This window comes from Scyliorhinus torazame, chromosome 8 (assembly GCF_047496885.1).
Source record: "Scyliorhinus torazame isolate Kashiwa2021f chromosome 8, sScyTor2.1, whole genome shotgun sequence".
Lineage (NCBI taxonomy): Eukaryota > Metazoa > Chordata > Chondrichthyes > Carcharhiniformes > Scyliorhinidae > Scyliorhinus > Scyliorhinus torazame.
This window is the reverse complement of record NC_092714.1, coordinates 161,333,036-161,354,814: the sequence shown is the minus strand read 5'-3', so window position 1 is coordinate 161,354,814 and position 21,779 is coordinate 161,333,036. Positions and strand designations below refer to the sequence as shown.

General features: G+C 48.2%; 1 protein-coding gene across 5 annotated transcripts in view; it reads left to right on the top strand.

The window, feature by feature from the left end:
* Positions 1–20,958, top strand: part of LOC140428232 (androgen-induced gene 1 protein-like) — a 119,037-nt gene extending 98,079 nt beyond the window's left edge. For 3 of the 5 annotated variants that reach the window (XR_011948735.1, XM_072514482.1, XM_072514480.1), the window contains one exon: positions 19,331–20,958. Coding sequence is in view for 4 of the 5 variants with exons in the window: in XM_072514482.1 (XP_072370583.1) it covers positions 19,331–19,362 (32 nt within the window). In the remaining variant the exon portion in view is untranslated. Of the gene's footprint in view, positions 1–14,074; positions 15,628–19,330 lie in introns of those variants that run through there. The other 2 variants (XM_072514481.1, XM_072514479.1) reach the window with 1 other exon arrangement.
* Positions 20,959–21,779: the final 821 nt, after the last annotated feature.

The window sequence follows — 21,779 nt, the reverse complement described above, 5'->3', positions numbered from 1 at the left end:
TGAGCTCCAATAGGGTTGATCCCAGACTCATCTCAGCCAATTGATTTTCTCCCCCATCACGCCACCAGTCCAGTCATTTCCCGAGATCAGATTTTCCAGCCATCCAACTTTGCAGCGTGGCCCCAAACACAGATTTATTCCACCATCTCCAGCACAATCATCCTGAAGCTGTGCAAATGAGTGGTGTTCAGCTGAGATCTGTTCAGAGTCAGGACCCTGGGTGTCTCACTGAGTTACAGGGAACATTGTCATCATTCTTAGGTTTTGCCATTATCAGCCATGGTGTGTGTCCAGAGCCTCCATTTGGACGATATTTGACTCTGAACCTGTTCTGCGAGTGTTTGATGGGGATAGTGCAGAGGGAGCTTTACTCTGTATCTAACCTTGTGCTGTACCATCCTGGGTGTGTTTGATGGGAACAGCGTGGAGGGAGCTTTACTCTGTGTCTAATCCCGTGTATTACCAGTCCTGGAAGTGTTTGATGGGAACAGCATGGAGGGTGCTTTGCTCTGTATCTTACCCTGTGCTGTACCTGTCCTGAGAGTGTTTGATGGGGAGAGTGCAGAGGGAGCTTTATCCTGTATCTAACCCTGTGCATTACCAGTCCTGGGAGTGTTTTGTTATGGGCCAGGGTTTAGAGAACCCCAAAGTGTATCATGAAGTTCACCTGACCCACAACTTTTAATCTATTTTGGTTATGGGGAGCACATGGGCCTACTCTGCAGGTGTGATGCAACAGAGATCTACAGTACTTTTAAATTAAAACAATGTTTATTTATGAAACCAGTTAATACGTTATAAACCCACAGTAAACATCTTAACAACTATCAACATCGATAAATCCCCCAAAGAATACAGTACTCTATAAGTAACTCTTAATCTTTCCTTGCAACATCCATAAGACAAAAAAACACCTTTTAACCGAAAGACATCAGGTTTAACTTTTCTACTGAGAGCAGTTACCACTTTGAAATCACCAAATGAACATTCTTTGGCTTGCTGTGACTGCAGCTTCTCCAAATCTAAAACAAAACTTAACACGCCCTGTAGCAGACAGCCCAAAGCAAAAGTAAAAGCAGACACAGCCCAGCTCCACCCACTCTCTGACGTCACTGCAGTAATAAAAAAACATTTCTTAAAGGTACTCTCACATGACAGTTTGATGGGGACAGTGTAGAGGGAACTTTACTAAGCATCTAACCCCGTGCTGTACCTGCCCTGCGAGTGTTGATAGGGACAGTGTAAAGGGAGCTTTATTCTGTAGCTCTTAGCCAAGAGAAACATAGCCAGGTTCCGCACACATGAGTACGGCCTCAACCGGGACCTTGGATTCATGTTGCATTACATTCATCCCCCACCATCTGGCCTGGGTTTGTGAAATCCTGCCAACTGTCCTAGCTTGAGACAATTCACACCTCTTTAACCTGGGATTACCCCTCTCTCTAGATCTGTAAAGAGTTAATTACCTGCAAATGCTCGCATTCAAAGTATCGTCTTGCATCTTTGACTTTGTCTATATATATATGTTTCTGGAACCTACCTCTTCGTTCACCTGAGGAAGGAGCAGTGCTCCGAAAGCTAGTGATTTGAAACAAACCTGTTGGACTTTAACTTGGTGTTGTAAGACCTCAGAAGACAAGCAAAGGGACACAACCGACAGAGTACCCTTCTTATTCCTTACTGTGCTCACCCCAGTCCAACGCCAGCATCTCCACATCATGGCTGTTCATAGAGTCATAGATGTTTACAGCATGGAAACAGGCCCTTCGGCCCAGCTTGTCCATGCCGCTCAGTTTCTATCATGGAGCTAGCCCCACTTGCCCGCTGATGGCCCTTATTCCTCTATACCCACCCTGCCCATGTAACTGTCTAACTGCTTTTTAAAAGACAAAATTGTACCCGCCTCTACCACTGCCTCTGGCAGCCCGTTCCAGATGCTCACCACCCTCTCTGAAAATGTATTCCCTCTGGTCCCTTTTGTATCTCTCCCCTCTCCCCTTAAACCTGTGCCCTCTAGTTCTAGACTCCTCTACCTTTGGGAAAGGAGATCGACTATCTACCTTATCTATGCTCCTCATAATTTTATAGACCTCTATAAGATCACCGCTAAGCCTCCTATGCTCCAGGGAAAAAAGTCCCAGCCTGTCCTTATAACTCAGACCATTAAGTCCTGCTAGCATCCTTGTAAATCTCTTCTGTGTTCTTTCTAGTAAGAAGTCTTACAACACCAAGTTAAAGTCCAACAGGTTTGTTTCGATGTCACTAGCTTTCGGAGCGCTGCTCCTTCCTCAGGTGAATGAAGAGGCAGCGCTCCGAAAGCTAGTGACATCGAAACAAACCTGTTGGACTTTAACCTGGTGATGTAAGACTTCTTACTGTGCTCACCCCAGTCCAACGCGGGCATCTCCACATCGTGTTCTTTCTAGTTTAACAATTTCCATCTTGTAATCGGGTGACCAGAACTGAACACAGCATTCCATGTCTGGCCATACCAATATCTTGTACAACTTCAACAAGCCGTCCCAACTCCTGTATTCAGTATTCTGACCAGTAAAACCGAGCATGCCGAATGCCTTCTTCACAACCCTGTCCACCTGCGACTCCACCTTCAAGGAGCTATGAACCTGTACTCCTAGATCTCTTTGTTCTGTAACTCTCCCCAACTCCTTACCATTAACTGAGTAGGTCCTGCCCTGATTTGATCTACCAAAATGCGTCACCTCTCATTTATCCAAATTAAACTCCATCTGCCATTCATCGGCCCAATTGATCAAGATCCTGTTGCAATCTTATATAACCTTCTTCACTGTCCACTCTGCCACCAATCTTGGTGTCAACTGCAAACTTACTAACCATGCCTCCTGCATTTTGTAGCCACGTAAAATGGCTGCGTTCCGATTAATCTGGCCAAAACCCAGTTTAAAATGGCTAACCCGAAAGACTGCTGGGAAAAGCAGCTAAGAAGACACAAGCAGGCAGCTGCAGACAGTATTGCATATTTGGCTCTGGGAAGTTAGCCCAGATCGATACTCAGGGCTATCAACAGCCCATCAACCCAGGTATTTGCAGTTGCATTCAGGACTGTTTGCAGCCCATCTATTCAGACATCCACAGTTAAATCGGCTATCCCCGGGAACAATTGCAACATATTAGCAATTGAATACCGGGCCAGACCTGTCGGCGCCTGCAATGGCCGAAACAAAGACAGGTGAATCGCCTCACCATTGGACACAGCGACCCCAGGGATTGGGAACAGATCCAATCACTTGGGACTCAGGGTCAAGGGCCGCCCCGGGAGGCGGGAAGCCCTGGGCCCTATAAAAGTGAGGGTCCAAGTTCAGATCGCTCTCTCTCTCCTCTTCGCCTGCTCGAGACCTTCGCAAGACCAGCAACCGGCAACAGTAAGTTTGAATCCAGCGATCGCTATCCGGTAGAGACACCTAGCCACCGACCTGTAGCAGCCTTTTGAATCCCGCGAGCCAGATCTGATTGGACAAGCCATTCGTTTCCCTGACCTGGTGGGCTCTTCCTAAGTTAAGTATTGGCCAGTAGTGATAGGTTTATTATATAGAAAGTAGTATTAGGGTATTAATATTGCTTGTTGTATATAATAAATGACCGTTGTTTTAATCCTTACTAAGCGGTGTGCTGTATTATTTTTTTTTTAATTAAATATTTTATTGAAAATTTTTGGTCAACCAACACAGTACATTGTGCATCCTTTACACAATATTATAACAACACAAATAACAATGACCTATTTTATAAACAAAAAATGAATAAATAATAAATAACAAAAATGAAAACTAGCCCTAATTGGCAACTGCCTTGTCACAAGTAACACTCTCCAAAAATATAATTTAACAGTCCAATCTGTAGCAACGACCTATACATACTATACAGTATATATTAACAACCCTGAGAGTCCTTCTGGTTCCTCCTCCCTCCCCCCCCCCCCCCCGCCCCCGCCCCCGCCCCCGACCCTGGGCTGCTGCTGCTGCCTTCTTTTTCCCATTCCGTCTATCTTTCTGCGAGGTATTCGACGAACGGTTGCCACCGCCTGGTGAACCCTTGAGCCGACCCCCTTAGGACGAACTTAATCCGCTCTAGCTTTATAAACCCCGCCATGTCATTTATCCAGGTCTCCACCCCCGGGGGCTTGGCTTCTTTCCACATTAGCAATATCCTGCGCCGGGCTACTAGGGACGCAAAGGCCAAAACATCGGCCTCTCTCGCCTCCTGCACTCCCGGCTCTTGTGCAACCCCAAATATAGCCAACCCCCAGCTTGGTTCGACCCGGACTCCTACTACTTTTGAAAGCACCTTTGTCACCCCCATCCAAAACCTCTGTAGTGCCGGGCATGACCAAAACATATGGGTATGATTCGCTGGGCTTCTCGAGCACCTCGCACACCTATCCTCCACCCCAAAAGATTTACTGAGCCGTGCTCCAGTCATATGTGCCCTGTGTAATACCTTAAACTGAATCAGGCTTAGCCTGGCACACGAGGACGACGAGTTTACCCTGCTTAGGGCATCTGCCCACAGCCCCTCCTCGATCTCCTCCCCCAGCTCTTCTTCCCATTTCCCTTTTAGTTCATCTACCATAGTCTCCCCATCGTCCCTCATTTCCCTATATATATCTGACACCTTACCATCCCCCACCCATGTTTTTGAGATCACTCTGTCCTGCACCTCTTGTGTCGGGAGCTGCGGGAATTCCCTCACCTGTTGCCTCGCAAAAGCCCTCAGTTGCATATACCTGAATGCATTCCCTTGGGGCAACCCATATTTCTCGGTCAGCGCTCCCAGACTCGCGAACTTCCCATCCACAAACAGATCTTTCAGTTGCGTTATTCCTGCTCTTTGCCACATTCCATATCCCCCATCCATTCCCCCCGGGGCAAACCTATGGTTGTTTCTTATCGGGGACCCCCCCAAGGCTCCAGTCTTTCCCCTATGCCGTCTCCACTGTCCCCAAATCTTCAGTGTAGCCACCACCACCGGGCTTGTGGTGTAGTTCCTCGGTGAGAACGGCAATGGGGCTGTCACCATAGCCTGTAGGCTAGTCCCCCTACAGGACGCCCTCTCTAATCTCTTCCACGCCGCTCCCTCCTCCTCTCCCATCCACTTACTCACCATTGAAATATTAGCGGCCCAATAATACTCACTTAGGCTCGGTAGTGCCAGCCCCCCCCCCCTATCCCTGCTACGCTGTAAGAATCCCTTCCTCACTCTCGGGGTCTTCCCGGCCCACACAAAACCCATGATGCTCTTTTCAATCTTTTTAAAAAAAGCCTTCGTGATCACCACCGGGAGGCACTGAAACACAAAGAGGAATCTCGGGAGGACCACCATCTTAACCGCCTGCACCCTCCCTGCCATTGACAGGGATACCATATCCCATCTCTTGAAATCCTCCTCCATCTGTTCCACCAACCGCGTTAAATTTAACCTATGCAATGTGCCCCAATTCTTAGCTATCTGGATCCCCAGGTAACGAAAGTCCCTTGTTACCTTCCTCAACGGTAGGTCCTCTATTTCTCTACTCTGCTCCCCTGGATGCACCACAAACAACTCACTTTTCCCCATGTTCAATTTATACCCTGAAAAATCCCCAAACTCCCCAAGTATCCGCATTATTTCTGGCATCCCCTCCGCCGGGTCCGCCACGTATAGTAGCAAATCGTCCGCATACAAAGATACCCGGTGCTCTTCTCCTCCCCTAAGTACTCCCCTCCACTTCTTGGAACCCCTCAACGCTATCGCCAGGGGCTCAATCGCCAGTGCAAACAATAATGGGGACAGAGGGCATCCCTGCCTTGTCCCTCGATGGAGCCGAAAATATGCAGATCCCCGTCCATTCGTGACCACGCTCGCCACTGGGGCCCTATACAACAGCTGCACCCATCTAACATACCCCTCTCCAAAACCAAATCTCCTCAACACCTCCCACAAATAATCCCACTCCACTCTATCAAATGCTTTCTCGGCATCCATCGCCACTACTATCTCCGTTTCTCCCTCTGGTGGGGCCATCATCATTACCCCTAACAACCTCCGTATATTCGTGTTCAGCTGTCTCCCCTTCACAAACCCAGTTTGGTCCTCGTGGACCACCCCCGGGACACATTCCTCTCTATTCTCATTGCCATTACCTTGGCCAGGACCTTGGCATCTACATTTAGGAGGGAAATAGGTCTATAGGACCCGCATTGTAGCGGGTCCTTTTTCTTCTTTAAGAGAAGCGATATCGTTGCTTCAGACATAGTCGGGGGCAGTTGTCCCCTTTCCTTTGCCTCATTAAAGGTCCTCGTCAGTACCGGGGCGAGCAAGTCCACATATTTTCTATAGAATTCGACTGGGAATCCATCCGGTCCCGGGGCCTTTCCCGCCTGCATGCTCCTAATTCCTTTCACCACTTCTTCTACCTTGACCTGTGCTCCCAGTCCCACCCTTTCCTGCTCTTCCACCTTGGGAAATTCCAGCCGATCCAAGAAGCCCATCATTCTCTCCCTCCCATCCGGGGGTTGAGCTTCATATAATTTTTTATAAAATGTCTTGAACACTCCATTCACTCTCTCCGCTCCCCGCTCCATCTCTCCTTCCTCATCCCTCACTCCCCCTATTTCCCTCGCTGCTCCCCTTTTCCTCAATTGGTGTGCCAGCAACCTGCTCGCCTTCTCCCCATATTCGTACTGTGCCTTCCTCCATTGTGCCTCTGCAGTGCCTGTAGTCAGCAAGTCAAATTCTACATGTAGCCTTTGCCTTTCCCTGTACAGTCCCTCCTCCGGTGCTTCCGCATATTGTCTGTCCACCCTCAAAAGTTCTTGCAGCAACCGCTCCCGTTCCTTACTCTCCTGCTTCCCTTTATGTGCCCTTATTGATATCAGCTCCCCTCTAACCACCGCCTTCGACGCCTCCCAGACCACTCCCACCTGGACCTCCCCATTATCATTGAGTTCCAAGTACTTTTCAATGCACCCCCTCACCCTTAGACACACCCCCTCATCTGCCATTAGTCCCATGTCCATTCTCCAGGGTGGGCGCCCTCCTGTTTCCTCCCCTATCTCCAAGTCCACCCAGTGTGGGGCGTGATCAGAAATGGCTATAGCCGTATACTCAGTTCCCCTCACCTTCGGGATCAATGCCCGACCCAGCACAAAAAAGTCTATTCGCGAGTAGACTTTATGGACATAGGAGAAAAACGAGAACTCCTTACTCCTAGGTCTGCTAAATCTCCACGGGTCTACACCTCCCATCTGCTCCATAAAATCTTTAAGCACCTTGGCTGCTGCCGGCCTCCTTCCAGTCCTGGACTTCGACCTATCCAGCCCTGGTTCCAACACCGTATTAAAATCTCCCCCATTATCAGCTTTCCCATCTCTAGGTCCGGAATGCGTCCTAGCATCCGCCTCATAAAATTGGCATCATCCCAGTTCGGGGCATATACGTTTACCAAAACCACCGTCTCCCCCTGTAGTTTGCCACTCACCATCACGTATCTGCCCCCGTTATCCGCCACTATAGTCTTTGCCTCGAACATTACCCTCTTCCCCACTAATATAGCCACCCCCCTGTTTTTCGCATCTAGCCCCGAATGGAACACCTGCCCCACCCATCCTTTGAGTAGCCTAACCTGGTCTATCAGTTTCAGGTGCGTTTCCTGTAACATAACCACATCTGCCTTAAGTTTCTTAAGGTGTGCGAGTACCCGTGCCCTCTTTATCGGCCCGTTCAGCCCTCTCACGTTCCACGTGATCAGCCGAGTTGGGGGGCTTCCTACCCCCCCCCCCTTGTCGATTAGCCATCACCTTTTTCCAGCTCCTCACCCAGTTCCCACGCAGCTGTATCTCCCCCAGGCGGTGCCCCCCCGCCCATCCTCTCCCATACCAGCTCCCCCCTCTCCCCAGCAGCAGCAACCCAGTAATTCCCCCCTCCCACCCCCCCCGCTAGATCCCCCGCTAGCGTAATTACTCCCCCCATGTTGCTCCCAGAAGTCAGCAAACTCTGGCTGACCTCGGCTTCCCCCCGTGACCTCGGCTCGCACCGTGCGACGCCCCCTCCTTCCTGCTTCTCTATTCCCGCCACGATTATCATAGCGCGGGAACCAAGCCCGCGCTTCTCCCTTGGCCCCGCCCCAATGGCCAACGCCCCATCTCCTCCACCTCCCCTCCTCCCCCCATCACCACCTGTGGGAGAGAGAAAAGTTACCACATCGCAGGATTAGTACATAAAACCCCTCTTTGCCCCCCACATTCGCCCCACCACTTTGTTCGAACGTTCTTTTTAATAACCCGCTCATTCCAGTTTTTCTTCCACAATAAAAGTCCACGCTTCATCCGCCGTCTCAAAGTAGTGGTGCCTCCCTCGATATGTGACCCACAGTCTTGCCGGTTGCAGCATTCCAAATTTTATCTTCTTTTTATGAAGCACCGCCTTGGCCCGATTAAAGCTCGCCCTCCTTCTCGCCACCTCCGCACTCCAGTCTTGATAAACGCGGATCACCGCGTTCTCCCATTTACTGCTCCGAGTTTTCTTCGCCCATCTAAGGACCATTTCTCTATCCTTAAAACGGAGGAATCTCACCACTATGGCTCTGGGAATTTCTCCTGCTCTCGGTCCTCGCGCCATCACTCGGTATGCTCCCTCCACCTCCAACGGACCCGCCGGGGCCTCCGCTCCCATTAACGAGTGCAGCATCGTGCTCACATATGCCCCGACGTCCGCTCCCTCCACACCTTCAGGAAGACCAAGAATCCTCAGGTTGTTCCTCCTTGCGTTGTTTTCCAGTGCCTCCAACCTTTCCACACATCGTTTCTGATGTGCCTCCTGCGTCTCCGTCTTCACCACCAGGCCCTGTATATCGTCCTCATTCTCGGCTGCCTTTGCCTTCACGACCCAAAGCTCCCGCTCCTGGGTCTTTTGTTCCTCCTTTAGCCCTTCGATCGCCTGAAGTAACGGGGCCAACAGCTCTTTCTTCATTTCCTTTTTGATCTCTTCCACACAGCATTTCAAGAACTCGTGTTGTTCAGGGCCCCATGTTAAACTGCCACCTTCCGACGCCATCTTGGTTTTTGCTTGCCTTCCTTGCCGCTGTTCTAAAGGATCCACTGCAATCTGGCCACTCTCTCCTCCTTTTTCCATCCGTATCCAGGGGGGATTCCCTTCTGGTTTACCGCACAGTGTTTTTAGCCGTCAAAATTGCCGTTGGGGCTCCTATCAAGAGCCCAAAAGTCCGTTTCACAGGGAGCTGCCGAAACGTGCGACTCAGCTGGTCATCGCCGCACCCGGAACGGTGTGCTGTATTATTAATCATAACCTGAACTTGAACCACGTGGCGGTATCATAAAGATACCTGGCGACTCATGAGCAAAGGTGACGTAATCAGAGCAAATAGACTAAGATTAAAAAGAGCAACATAATTGGCGATATCCTGACGGGACCCGACATAGAAGTGGAAAACCACTCCGAGAGAATCCCAACATTTTGAATTAGAATCCAATCGGAAACAAAAAAAAAAAACCCACAAGTGTTCAAGCGGTTCTGGTTAATAATTCACAATTCGGAAGTGTGTATATGCATGCGTAACTAACAGGGTTATAAGGCAAAACTGATAGATTTTTGTTGCGTCAAAAATATCGGCAGTTGGTATTTCGGAAATTAGCGCAAGCCGTACCCGCAACTACCACACCACCTTAGCCCCCTGTTCCAAACTCGAACGTAACGAGCAGATAAGAGAGAGCCATGCAGGCAATGCAAGCGATGCAGCGCCTCATGAACCCCGAAGATTTTGCTGTCGCACCAGTCAGCAGCGTAGGAGCGGGACAGTGTCCCGTTTGGGAAGTGGAAATCCGCAAATTTCTGCAGGGCAAAGGATGGCTCATGTGGAAGGATTTCTGCAATAACGACGACTCAGGTCCTGGAAGTATAGGGCATACTTGGTGGGAGAACCCGAGTGAGATCCACAGAAAGAGTTTCGCAAAAGCGCGCAAGCCGATGGCAATTGTGTCCTGTCTGGCACAATTGCGAGGCACAGAGGAGGTCGTCAGGACGCTCCGCAAGGAAATAGAAGGCATACATCGGTTGAGTAAAATCGATGTATGAGTAATTGAGAAAGAGAACCTGGAGTTAAAAGGGAAATTAGCAGCAAAGGACGAAGAGGTGGCTGACGCCAAACGGGGTCACCAATCTTGTCTGGCGCACTAGAATAGTTTCCAGTCACAATATGAAAAGGCTTATCAGGACCTGCAGCGTGCAGTCCTGGTAAAGAAAGAAACAGAAAACCAGTTAGAGACGCTCCAGGAACAATGCCGTGATCTCAAGGCAGCCTTGAGAGCGCTCCACGCCACAACCACGGAACAAAGGCAGAGTACTTTGGACCATGCAAAGTGCCGAAAGCAGATTGCAGACTTGAAAGCACTGCTTTCTGTCCAAAAGGGATTTCAAGAAACCTTTGGGGAAAGTTTAGACCAGGAAGACGGCCCTGATTGGGAAGAATTGCAAGAGACAGCGCAGAGATATGTTCAGGGAGCATAGATTGTCATAGAATTTACAGTGCAGAAGGAGGCCATTCGGCCCATCGAGTCTGCACCGGCTCTTGTAAAGAGCACCCTACCCAAGGTCAACACCGCCACCCTATCCCCATACCCAGTAACCCCACCCAACACTAAGGGCAATTTTGGACACTAAGGGCAATTTATCATGGCCAATCCACCTAACCTGCACATCTTTGGACTGTGGGAGGAAACCGGAGCACCCGGAGGAAACCCACGCACACACGGGGAGGATGTGCAGACTCCACACAGACAGTGACCCAAGCCGGAATCGAACCTGGGACCCTGGAGCTGTGAAGCAATTGTGCTATCCACAAGGCTACCGTGAGCATGGTGTGGAGGAGAATGCTAAGACCCAGGCTATTAGAATAGATGGCATTGAGGTACGTAGGGAAGTGGTGTTGGCAATTCTGGACAGGCTGAAAATAGATAAGTCCCCGGGGCCTGATGGGATTTATCCTAGGATTCTCTGGGAGGCCAGGGAAGAGATTGCTGGACCTTTGGCTTTGATTTTTATGTCATCATTGGTTACAGGAATAGTGCCAGAGGACTGGAGGATAGCAAATGTGGTCCCGTTGTTCAAAAAGGGGAGCAGAGACAACCCCGGCAACTATAGACCGGTGAGCCTCACGTCTGTAGTGGGTAAAGTCTTGGAGGGGATTATAAGAGACAAGATTTATAATCATCTAGGAGGCTGGGGATTGAGGGTGATTTAGAGATATGGATCAGAAATTGGCTAGCTGAAAGAAGACAGAGGGTGGTGCTTGATGGCAAATGTTCAGAATGGAGTTCAGTTACAAGTGGCGTACCACAAGGATCTGTTCTGGGGCCGTTGCTGTTTGTCATTTTTATCAATGACCTAGAGGAAGGCGCAGAAGGGTGGGTGAGTAAATTTGCAGACGACACTAAAGTCGGTGGTGTTGTCGACAGTGAGGAAGGATGTAGCAGGTTACAGAGGGACATAGATAAGCTGCAGAGCTGGGCTGAGAGGTGGCAAATGGAGTTTAATGTAGAGAAGTGTGAGGTGATTCACTTTGGAAGGAATAACAGGAATGCGGAATATTTGGCTAATGGTAAAGTTCTTGGAAGTGTGGATGAGCAGAGGGATCTAGGTGTCCATGTACATAGATCCCTGAAAGTTGCCACCCAGGTTGATAGGGTTGTGAAGAAGGCCTATGGAGTGTTGGCCTTTATTGGTAGAGGGATTGAGTTCCGGAGTCAGGAGGTCATGTTGCAGCTGTACAAAACTCTGGTACGGCCGCATTTGGAGTATTGTGTACAGTTCTGGTCACCGCATTATAGGAAGGACGTGGAGGCTTTGGAGCGGGTGCAGAGGAGATTTACCAGGATGTTGCCTGGTATGGAGGGAAAATCTTATGAGGAAAGGCTGTTGGACTTGAGGTTGTTTTCGTTGGAGAGAAGAAGGTTAAGAGGAGACTTAATAGAGGCATACAAAATGATCAGGGGGTTAGATAGGGTGGACAGTGAGAGCCTTCTCCCGCGGATGGAAATGGCTGGCACGAGGGGACATAGCTTTAAATTGAGGGGTAATAGATATAGGACAGAGGTCAGAGGTAGGTTCTTTACGCAAAGAGTGGTGAGGCCGTGGAATGCCCTACCGGCAACAGTAGTGAACTCGCCAACATTGAGGGCATTTAAAAGTTTATTGGATAAGCATATGGATGATAATGGCATAGTGTAGGTTAGATGGCTTTTGTTTCGGTGCAACATCGAGGGCCGAAGGGCCTGTACTGCGCTGTATCGTTCCATGTTCTATGTGCGCAGGGAAAACCCCAAAGGAGGAAAGCACCCCCGGCCCCCACACAACAGATAATACAGGCTCCCATGAACCCTGTAATAACCCACCGCACCGCCACAGCAGACGAGGCGGAGGTCTTATATTCCACCCCACTCACAGTGACCCAATTACGGGACGCGTGTGCCAAAATCACACCGTTCCTCCCCGCTTCAGACCCACACCATTTCTTTGCCACCGTCAAACACCAGGCGACCATGTCCGGCCTGGATGAGAAAGAGCAGGTAAAGCTCACGGTCCTCAGCTTAGACCCATCGGTCGCAGCAGCCCTTCCCGACCCACAGAATGTAGGAGGAGGCACCCTTGCAGAAATGCATACCGCCATCCTGGATGCGATCGGGTACAACCGGGGCGACCCCGTAGACGGTCTGAATAAATGCAGACAGAAAAAGTCTGAACACACCACAGCGTTCGCAGGACGCTTGTGGATTCATTTTGAAGCCGTTTTCTGCAACGTAGATCGTGCCCATTTGTCCCCAGACAATATGGCCAAATGGACCCGCACCCTTATCACCCATGCCACGGAAGCAGGACAGAATGCCTGTAGCAATTATGACCCCTCGGAGGAGGCTCATAATGAAAAGTGGGTGGTCAAGAGATTGTCCCGTGTTTGGGAACAAGCGGCTCACGGCAAATCAGCCACTAGAACGCCCGAGGAAAACCAAGCTGCCGCAGGCGTGCAGGCAGTAAGAACCACTCTCCACAACCCCGCCTGGGTAAACGAGGGAAAGAACAGCCCCCTCCAGCCAAACCGCAAGAGTGCTACCATTGCGGACAGTTGGGACATTTTGCTAAAGAATGCAATGGCCCTAAAAAACCACAGAGTGCCCAACCGACAGGCACTCTCAATAAGAAAAAGGCAGAGCCCATCGCGACCGAGAACTGAGGTGTCCACATGATGATTTAAAGGAGACACTTGGTGAAAAGTGTTGTCCTTCCTGATGGAACCTGCAGAATGTTTTATGTTGTCTGTCTGTTTGTTAAATGTTCGTCCTACAGGAGAATTTTCTCACCGCCCCACACCCATTCACCTGAACTTTGTAGCTCTTTTTCCAAACGGACAAGCCAGACGCTTGTTCAGCGGTACCAACTTGTCCACAGATACCTGGTCACCAGACCAGACGCCCATTCAGAGGAACTAGCTTTTCAGCTGATACGTGGTCACCAGACCAGACACCCGATCGTAGCTACCCTTCTGATTTGATGGTAGAATCAGAACAGTAACCCCACCATGATGACTACATTTTTGTCCGTTCTTTGGTCGCTCAGGCAGTGGAGAAACGGCGTGAGACCCGCCCTGCCTGGGGACCCCCCCGTTGGTCAAAAACGCTCGGGTAGGGAAGATACGGTATTGGTAGCCGTCCTACCCGGGGACTCCACCCAAATCTTACCCGTCGCGGCCCACACGCACCTCATTCGACCTTTTCTTTCAAAAAAAAAGTTTTATTTTAGTTAGGCAACCTTTGGGTTGCTGCCACATTTTACATCCTGGAACATTTGGATGATAAACTTACCACTGGTCCACCATTGGGAAGTGTGCCGTGTCCAAACATTTGTTTTGAAAAAAAAAAATGGGGGGGGGGGGGGGAGAGTCACATACTGTGACCAATTATAAGGGTTTAATTGGCCCCAAGAAGGACAGACACACTAACACACCAGATATTAAACCGAAGTATTTACACACACTGCGCTTGTCTTACAGAAGCTCCAAGTCCGGAGAAAACCAGCGAACACAGGAAAAGGAAAGAAAGAAGACAGCCATGAGGACTCCTTTCATCGTGCTCAACACTCTTTTGATGAGCTTTTGTTTGCGCGGGAACGCGGACCCCATCACTCCAAACCCCTTGCCTGTTAACACTTCACGGCCCAGTAGTACCGAGGGCCCAGTCACCAACCACGCTGCATTATCCTGGTGTGCCAAGTTCATAACTTGGTACTCCCTATCGTACATCATTGAGGCACTGTTGGCATTGGCTATACTCAGTTGTGCAGTACAGACCATGTGCCTCCGCAAGTGGAAAAGGAGAGCGTACTGTGCTCGAACCCCGGTCTATCGGATCCGATCCCCATATTCGGCTATGACCAGACCCCCGCGACATATGAATAACAAAACATGCACTGGCGGTTTTTCCTGTAAATAAAAAGAAAATGTATGGAAATGTATGATCCTGAGCATGACTGCCAAGCCAGGAAATAATATATTAAATGTTGTGATTGTTATTGTATGTTTAGAGAGATAAGATTGTATAATGCTTGAAAAATTGTTTAGGTAAAATTAGAGGTTCCGAGTTTATTTTTTTATAGATACATGCCCCTGCCTGACATAGCGCCCTCAAGAATTGTTTAGGTAAATTTTTGTGCATAGCTAGGGTCAGAGTAGTGGCCATGTAGGAGGTGCCCCCCCCCTGGTCAGGGAACGAAGAGGACAACATTTATGTGATCCTTCACGCTTCGCGTTAGGATCACAAGGCGGGACTGTAGCCACGTAAAATGGCTGCGTTCCGATTAATCTGGCCAAAACCCAGTTTAAAATGGCTAACCCGAAAGACTGCTGGGAAAAGCAGCTAAGAAGACACAAGCAGGCAGCTGCAGACAGTATTGCATATTCGGCTCTGGGAAGTTAGCCCAGATCGATACTCCGGGCTATCAACAGCCCATCAACCCAGGTATCCGCAGTTTCATTCAGGACTGTTTACACCTAATCAACTCAGACATCCACAGTTAAATCGGCTATCCCCGGGAACAATTGCAACATATTAGCAATTGAATACCGGGCCAGACCTGTCGGCGCCTGCAGTGGCCGAAACAAAGACAGGTGAGCGACCACCCCCCGATCGAGGAATCGCCTCACCATTGGACACATCGACCCCAGGGATTGGGAACAGATCCAATCACTTGGGACTCAGGGTCAAGGGCCGCCCCGGGAGGCGGGAAACCCTGGGCCCTATAAAAGTGAGGGTCCAAGTTCAGATCTCTCTCGCTCTCCTCTTCGCCTGCTCGAGACCTTCGCAAGACCAGCAACCGGCAACAGTAAGTTTGAATCCAGCGATCGCTATCCGGTAGAGACACCTAGCCACCGACCTGTTGAATCCCGCGGGCCAGATCTGATTGGACAAGCCATTCGTTTCCCTGACCTGGTGGGCTCTTCCTAAGTTAAGTATTGGCCAGTAGTGATAGGTTTATTATATAGAAAGTAGTATTAGGGTATTAATATTGCTTGTTGTATATAATAAATGACTGTTGTTTTAATCCTTACTAAGCGGTGTGCTGTATTATTAATCATAACCTGAACTTGAACCACGTGGCGGTATCATAAAGATACCTGGCGACTCATGAGCAAAGGTGACGTAATCAGAACAAATAGACTAAGGTTAAAAAGAGCAACAATTTTCATCCAAATCATTTATTTATATGTATATATAAAACAAATCAATGGACCCAGCACCGATACCTGAGGCACACTGCTGGTCACAGGCCTCTAGTTTGAAAAACAACCTTCCACATCCACCCTTTGGCTTTGGTCACCAAGCCAATTTTGTATCCAATTGGCTACCTTACCCTGGATTCTATGAGATTTGACCTTTTGCAACAACCATGCGATACCTTATCAAAGGCCTTGCTAAAGTCCATGTGGAGAACGTCAACCGCACTGCCCTCATCTACCTTCTTGCTTACACCTTCAAAAAACTCAATCAAATTGATTAGACATGGCTTTTCCCTTACAAAGCCAGCTGACTTTGTCTAATTAGCCCTTGCCTGCCTAAATGCCTGCAAATCCTGTCCCTCCGAATACATTCCAACAGCTTACCTACTACAGAAGTACGGCTCACCAGTTTGCAGTTCCCAGGCTTACCCTACAGCCCTTCTAATACAAGGGCACAACATTTGCTACCCTCCAATCTTCAGGCACCTCTTCTGTGGCTGTTGATGATTCACATATCTCAGCTGGGGCACGGAATTTCCTCCCAAGCCTTTCACGACATTCTGGGATACATTTCATCAGGTTCAGGGGATTTATCTACCTTGATGCGCTTTAATACCTCTGGCACCTCCTTCTCTGTAATATGTACACTCTTCAAGACATCACGTTTTATTTCCCTAACATTTGTGCCTTTCTCAACAGTACATACTGACTAGATTTATTTCGGACCTCTCCATCCCTTGTGGATCCGCACATAGATGACCTTGTTTATCCTGAAGAGACCCTACCCTCCCGAATCAGTCTTTTGCCCTTTATGTATCGATAAAGGCCCTTTGGATTTTGTTTTGCCTTATCTGCCAAGACAATCTCATGTCCCCTTTTTTGCCCTCCTGATTTCTCTCTTAACTCTACTCCGACAAGCCCTATACTCTTCAAGGGATCCACTTGATCCCAGCTGCCTATGCATGTCATATGCCTGCTTCTTAATTTGACCATGGCCGCAATATCCCGAGTCATAATCTTTATTGTCACAAGTAGGCTTACAACACTGCAATGAAGTTACTGTGAAAAGCCCCTAGTCGCCACATTCCGGCGCATGTTCGGGTACACTGAGAATTCAGAATGTCCAAATCACCTAACAGCACGTCTTTCGGGACTTGTGGGTGGAAACAGGAGCACCCGGAGGAAACCCACGTAGACACTGGGAGAACGTGCAGACTCTGCACAGACAGTGACCCAAGTCGGGAATCGAACCTTGGACTGTGAAACCATAGTGCTAACTACTATGCTACTGTGCTGCCCATTCATCCAGGGTTCCCAACTTCATACCCTTCACTTGAAGAGGAATGTGCTCATCCTGAACCCTAGTTAACACCATTTTCAAAGACTTCCCAATTTAGAATTTTAACTTTTGGGCCAGATCTATCATTCTCCAGAGCTATCTTAAAACTAATTAGGGTCACTGGTCCCAAAGTGATCCCTCAGTAACACTTGCGTCACTTGCCCATCCTTATTCCCCAAGAGGAAGTCAGATTTTACCCCCTCTCTAATCGGGTCATCCACATATTGAATGAGGAATTCTTCCTGAATAAACTCAACAAATTTCTCTCCATCCAAACCCCTAGTACTATGGCCGTCCCAGTTAATGTTGGGAAAGTTAAAGTCCCCTCCTATTACCACCTTATTTTTCCAGCAGCTACCTGTAATCACCTTACATATTTGCTTCTTGATTTCCCGCTGACTATTTGGGGGCCTACAGTACAGTCCAATCAAAGTGATCTCACCCTTCTTAATTTTCAGTTCTACCCATATAGACCCAGTGGGCAAACCCTTGGATATATCCTCTCTCTGTACTGCCGTGATACTATCCCTAATCAAATACCCAACTTCCCCTCCTCTCTTACCTCCTGTTCTATCTTTCCTAAAGCATCTATACTCCGCAACATGGCCTCCTTTAGCCATGTTTCAGTAATAGCTATAATATCCCAGTCCCATGTACCTATCCCTGCCCTGAGTTCATCTGCCTTGCCTGCCGGGCCTCTTGCATTGAAATAAATGTAATTCAATCTGTTTCTCTGCCTTCCACTTTTCTCCTTACTGGATTTTGTTTCTATCCCCTCTTTACTACCCTTTGACTTCCTGCATTGGTTCCCATCCCCCAGCCACATTAGTTTAAGCCCTCCCCAACAGCGCTAGTTAATAACCCCCGTAGGACATTGGTTCCAGTCCTGCCCAGGTGTAGACTGTCCGATTTGTAATGGTTTCATCTCTCCCAGAACCGGTTCCAATTTCCCCAAAATCTGAATCCCTCCCTCCTGCACCATCTCTCAAGCCACGCATTCATCCTGTCACTCCTACTCTGACTACCACGTGCACTGGTAGCAATCCCGAGATTACTACCTTTGAGGTCCTATTTTTAAGTTGAGCTCCTAACTCCCTAAATTCAGCATGTAAGACCTCATTTTTTTTCTCTCACCTGTATCGTTGGTGCCTATATGCACCACGACAGCTGGCTGTTCACCCTCCCGCTCTAGAATGTCCAGCTGCCGCTTCGAGACATCCAGGACCCTTGCACCTGGGAGGCAACATACCTTCCTGGAGACTCGTTTGCGTCTGCAGAAAAGCCTGTCTACTCCTCTTACAATCGAATCCCCTATCACCATAGCTCTGCCACTCTTTTTCCAGCCCTCCTGCGGAGCAGAGCCAGCCACAGTGCCATGAACCTGGCTACTGCTGCCTTCCCCTGGTGAGCCATCTTCCCCAACAGTATCCAAAACGGTATACCTGTTTTGGAGGGAGGTGACCACAGGGGACCCATGCACTGCCTTCCTACTCTTCCTCTGCCTGTTGGTCACCCATTCCCTACCTTCCTTAGTACTCTTTATCTGAGGTGTGACCAACTCGCGAAACGTGTTATCCACGACTTCCTCAGCATCGTGGATGCCCCAAAGTGAGTCCATCCGCAGCTCCAAAGCCGTCAAGCAGTCTTAACAGGAGCTGCAACTTGACACACTCCACATCGCTGAACTCCCACATCGCAAATGAGGAGCATGACACAGGTCTGGGATCTCCTGCAATGTATTAGCCCTTAACTTATATAACTACAATGCCCCCCAAAAATAGATAAATGAAAAGAGAAGAAAAACTACTTACCAGTCACCACTACTTACCAGATAGATTCAAATTTAGCAGGTCCCCTCTTGGCCAATCAAATCATAGCCCTCCTGTGACGTCACTCTTCAGTTTCCCCCCAGTCTAATCCTCAGATTCACTGTTTACCCGCTTACCTTCCCAAGATGCCGTTGGTCCAACCGCTCATCTATGTTCCACTCCTGATAAGGAAAACTGCGTCCACGAGGTATTTTTTAAACACCGCGCTTATCTTCCCAAGATGCCGTTGGTCCAACCGCTCGTCTCCGCTCCTTTCCTGATTCCAAACTGCTGTATTTGACCCTCTGGTATCTGATATTAGATTGCAGACTGAGCATTGCTCCTATTTTTTGTTTCAGTGATTGTTTTTCTTCTGGTTCCTTGCAGGCACCGTGGAATCTCTGAGGAAGTGGGAGTGATCGGCTGAGAATTGGAATTTAAAATGAGGATGTTAATTATAGCATTATTGTTGGGATCTTGCTATTGAATCCATTAATGGCCTGATCACAATGAAATATCTCTTCTTTCTGGTCTGCATCTCTGATTAATCCCAAGATGATTGAATTCTGTTAGAGTATTCCCTGTAGCATTCATGTAGATCAAGAGATGCCTCGTCTGGTTAATGCCCTATCAGCTATTAGTGGACATAACAACAGTAAGATTTACCGGTTGACTCTGGATCAGTGATCACTGTTCAATGATTTCCAGTGATTTCAGTGAGTCCAGGACTGATTTCACTGATTCCCGGCCTGATTTCAGTCTGATGTCGATGATTCCTGGTCTGATGTTGATGATTCCCGGTCTGATGTCTGGTTCCCTGTCTGATGTCAGTGATTTCTGCTCTTATTTAAATGATTTACAGCCTGATTTCAGTGAATCCTGGTTTGATTTCAGTGAATCCCGATTTCCGTGTTTCCTGTTCTGATTTCAGTGATTCCCAATCTGATATCAGTGGATCCTGGTCTGTTATCACTGAACCCTTGTCTGATTTCAGTGATTCCTTGTGATTTTCCGGATGCCCAATCTGATTTCAGTAATTCCCAGTCTGATTTTAGTGATTTGTGGTCTGATTTCAATGATTCCCAGTCTGATGTCATTGATTTCTACTCTGATTTAAATGATTTGCAGCCTGATTTCAGAGAATCCTGGTTTGATTTAGTTGAATCCCAGTTTCAATGTTTCCCATTCTGATATCAGTGGTTCCTGGGTCTGATTTCCGTGATTCCTTGTCTGATTGCCCTGATGCGCAGCCTGATTTAAGTGATTCCCAGTCTGAATTTAGTGACTTGTGGTCTGATTTCAATGACTCTTGGTCTGATTTCAGTGATTCCCAGTCACTGCTGAAGACACCATGAACCAAATTCCTATACCCAGTAACTGACAGCAGCTGTCCAGATAGTGAGCAGTTAATAATGGGCGATGGGCAAAATAGGATATGTCAAAGTCGCGTACCAGAACCGGAGTTTGAATGGTTCCCTATTAATGCAAGGGCTAGTCTACATTCTGACCCATCCAAAATCCAGTTCCATTCATAACCCAAATCATCTGGAAGCTAATTACTGTGGAAGGGAGTATAGGTGATTTATTAATGCACCCACATCATTGCCCCTGATCTGGGGGCTTAAGGTCATAAGCAATATGAGCAGGAGGAGGCCATTCGGCCCTTCAAGATCAATCCAGCATTTAATAAGATCATGGATGCACTGATTGACGTCTTAACTTCATTTCCTTGTCTGTCTGCAGTAAACCTTGTCAATCTGAAATCTGTCTAACTCAGCCATGAATATAATCAATGACCCCACTGCTCTCTGAGGAGGGAGAGAATTCCAAAGATTATTGACCATGTGAGAGAAGAAATTCCACCTCATCTCCATCTTCAATCTTAAATTTTCCCACTACTTTTTGCTCAGGCGATAATGAATGTTTAAAATTCCTCTCTTTTGCCCTTTGGTTTTCTGTTATTCTTGGGATGATTTTTGTGTATTGTATAATAAAGGCAGATTTCATGTGAGAAACTGTGAGCCCCCGTCTTTGTGATTAAACAGTGAATAACTATTCTAGAATTCACTCACTGAATTGAGAAACGACTAAGTGTGTGTGCTTGTTCCCAGCCTGTTTATTCTTTGCTAGATAACTGGCTATAGGAGCCTCTTGTGTAATGTATGGTTGTATGAACATGGTGTATAACCCTTTTCATTCCCAATGGATTGCAGTTTAAATCAGGATCTTAGTTAAATAGACTGTGGGTGAGGTGAGGGGGGTAATGAGGTGGGTGAGGTGAGGGGGGTAATGAGGTGGGTGTTACTGGTAAGGCCAGCATTTGTTCCCCAAACCCCAATTGCCCCACGTTGATTTACCTAACAGTTAATGGGGGATTCTGTGTTATGTTCACTTGTCTGGGTAATTAGATATTCAAGGGCCCAACAGTATAATTGGAAAACTTGCTACTGTCCTAGATGAACTCTTCTAAACAGCACTTTGTGGTGACATCCAGGCAGTGTAGCATTATACAGTGAAAATGCAAGAAATATGCATCACTGACTCCTCCTTCTGGAGCGCTGAATTCTGCACCAGCACCCTTTACTCCACTCTCTCAATAGGCGCCCTGAACGGCTGTGCCACCTTAACCAGGTCCTCCAAGGCTTCTTGCATCTGATGCTGGAACCTGGCATTCACAAATTCCACCAATTCCCCGGTAGACCACTTGGCATCCAACGACACACCAGAGCCATAAGACCATAAACGTAGGAGCAGAATTAGGCCCCTTGGCCCATTGAGTCTGCTCCGCCATTCAATCATAGCTGATATTTTCTCATCCCCATTCTCCTGCATTCTC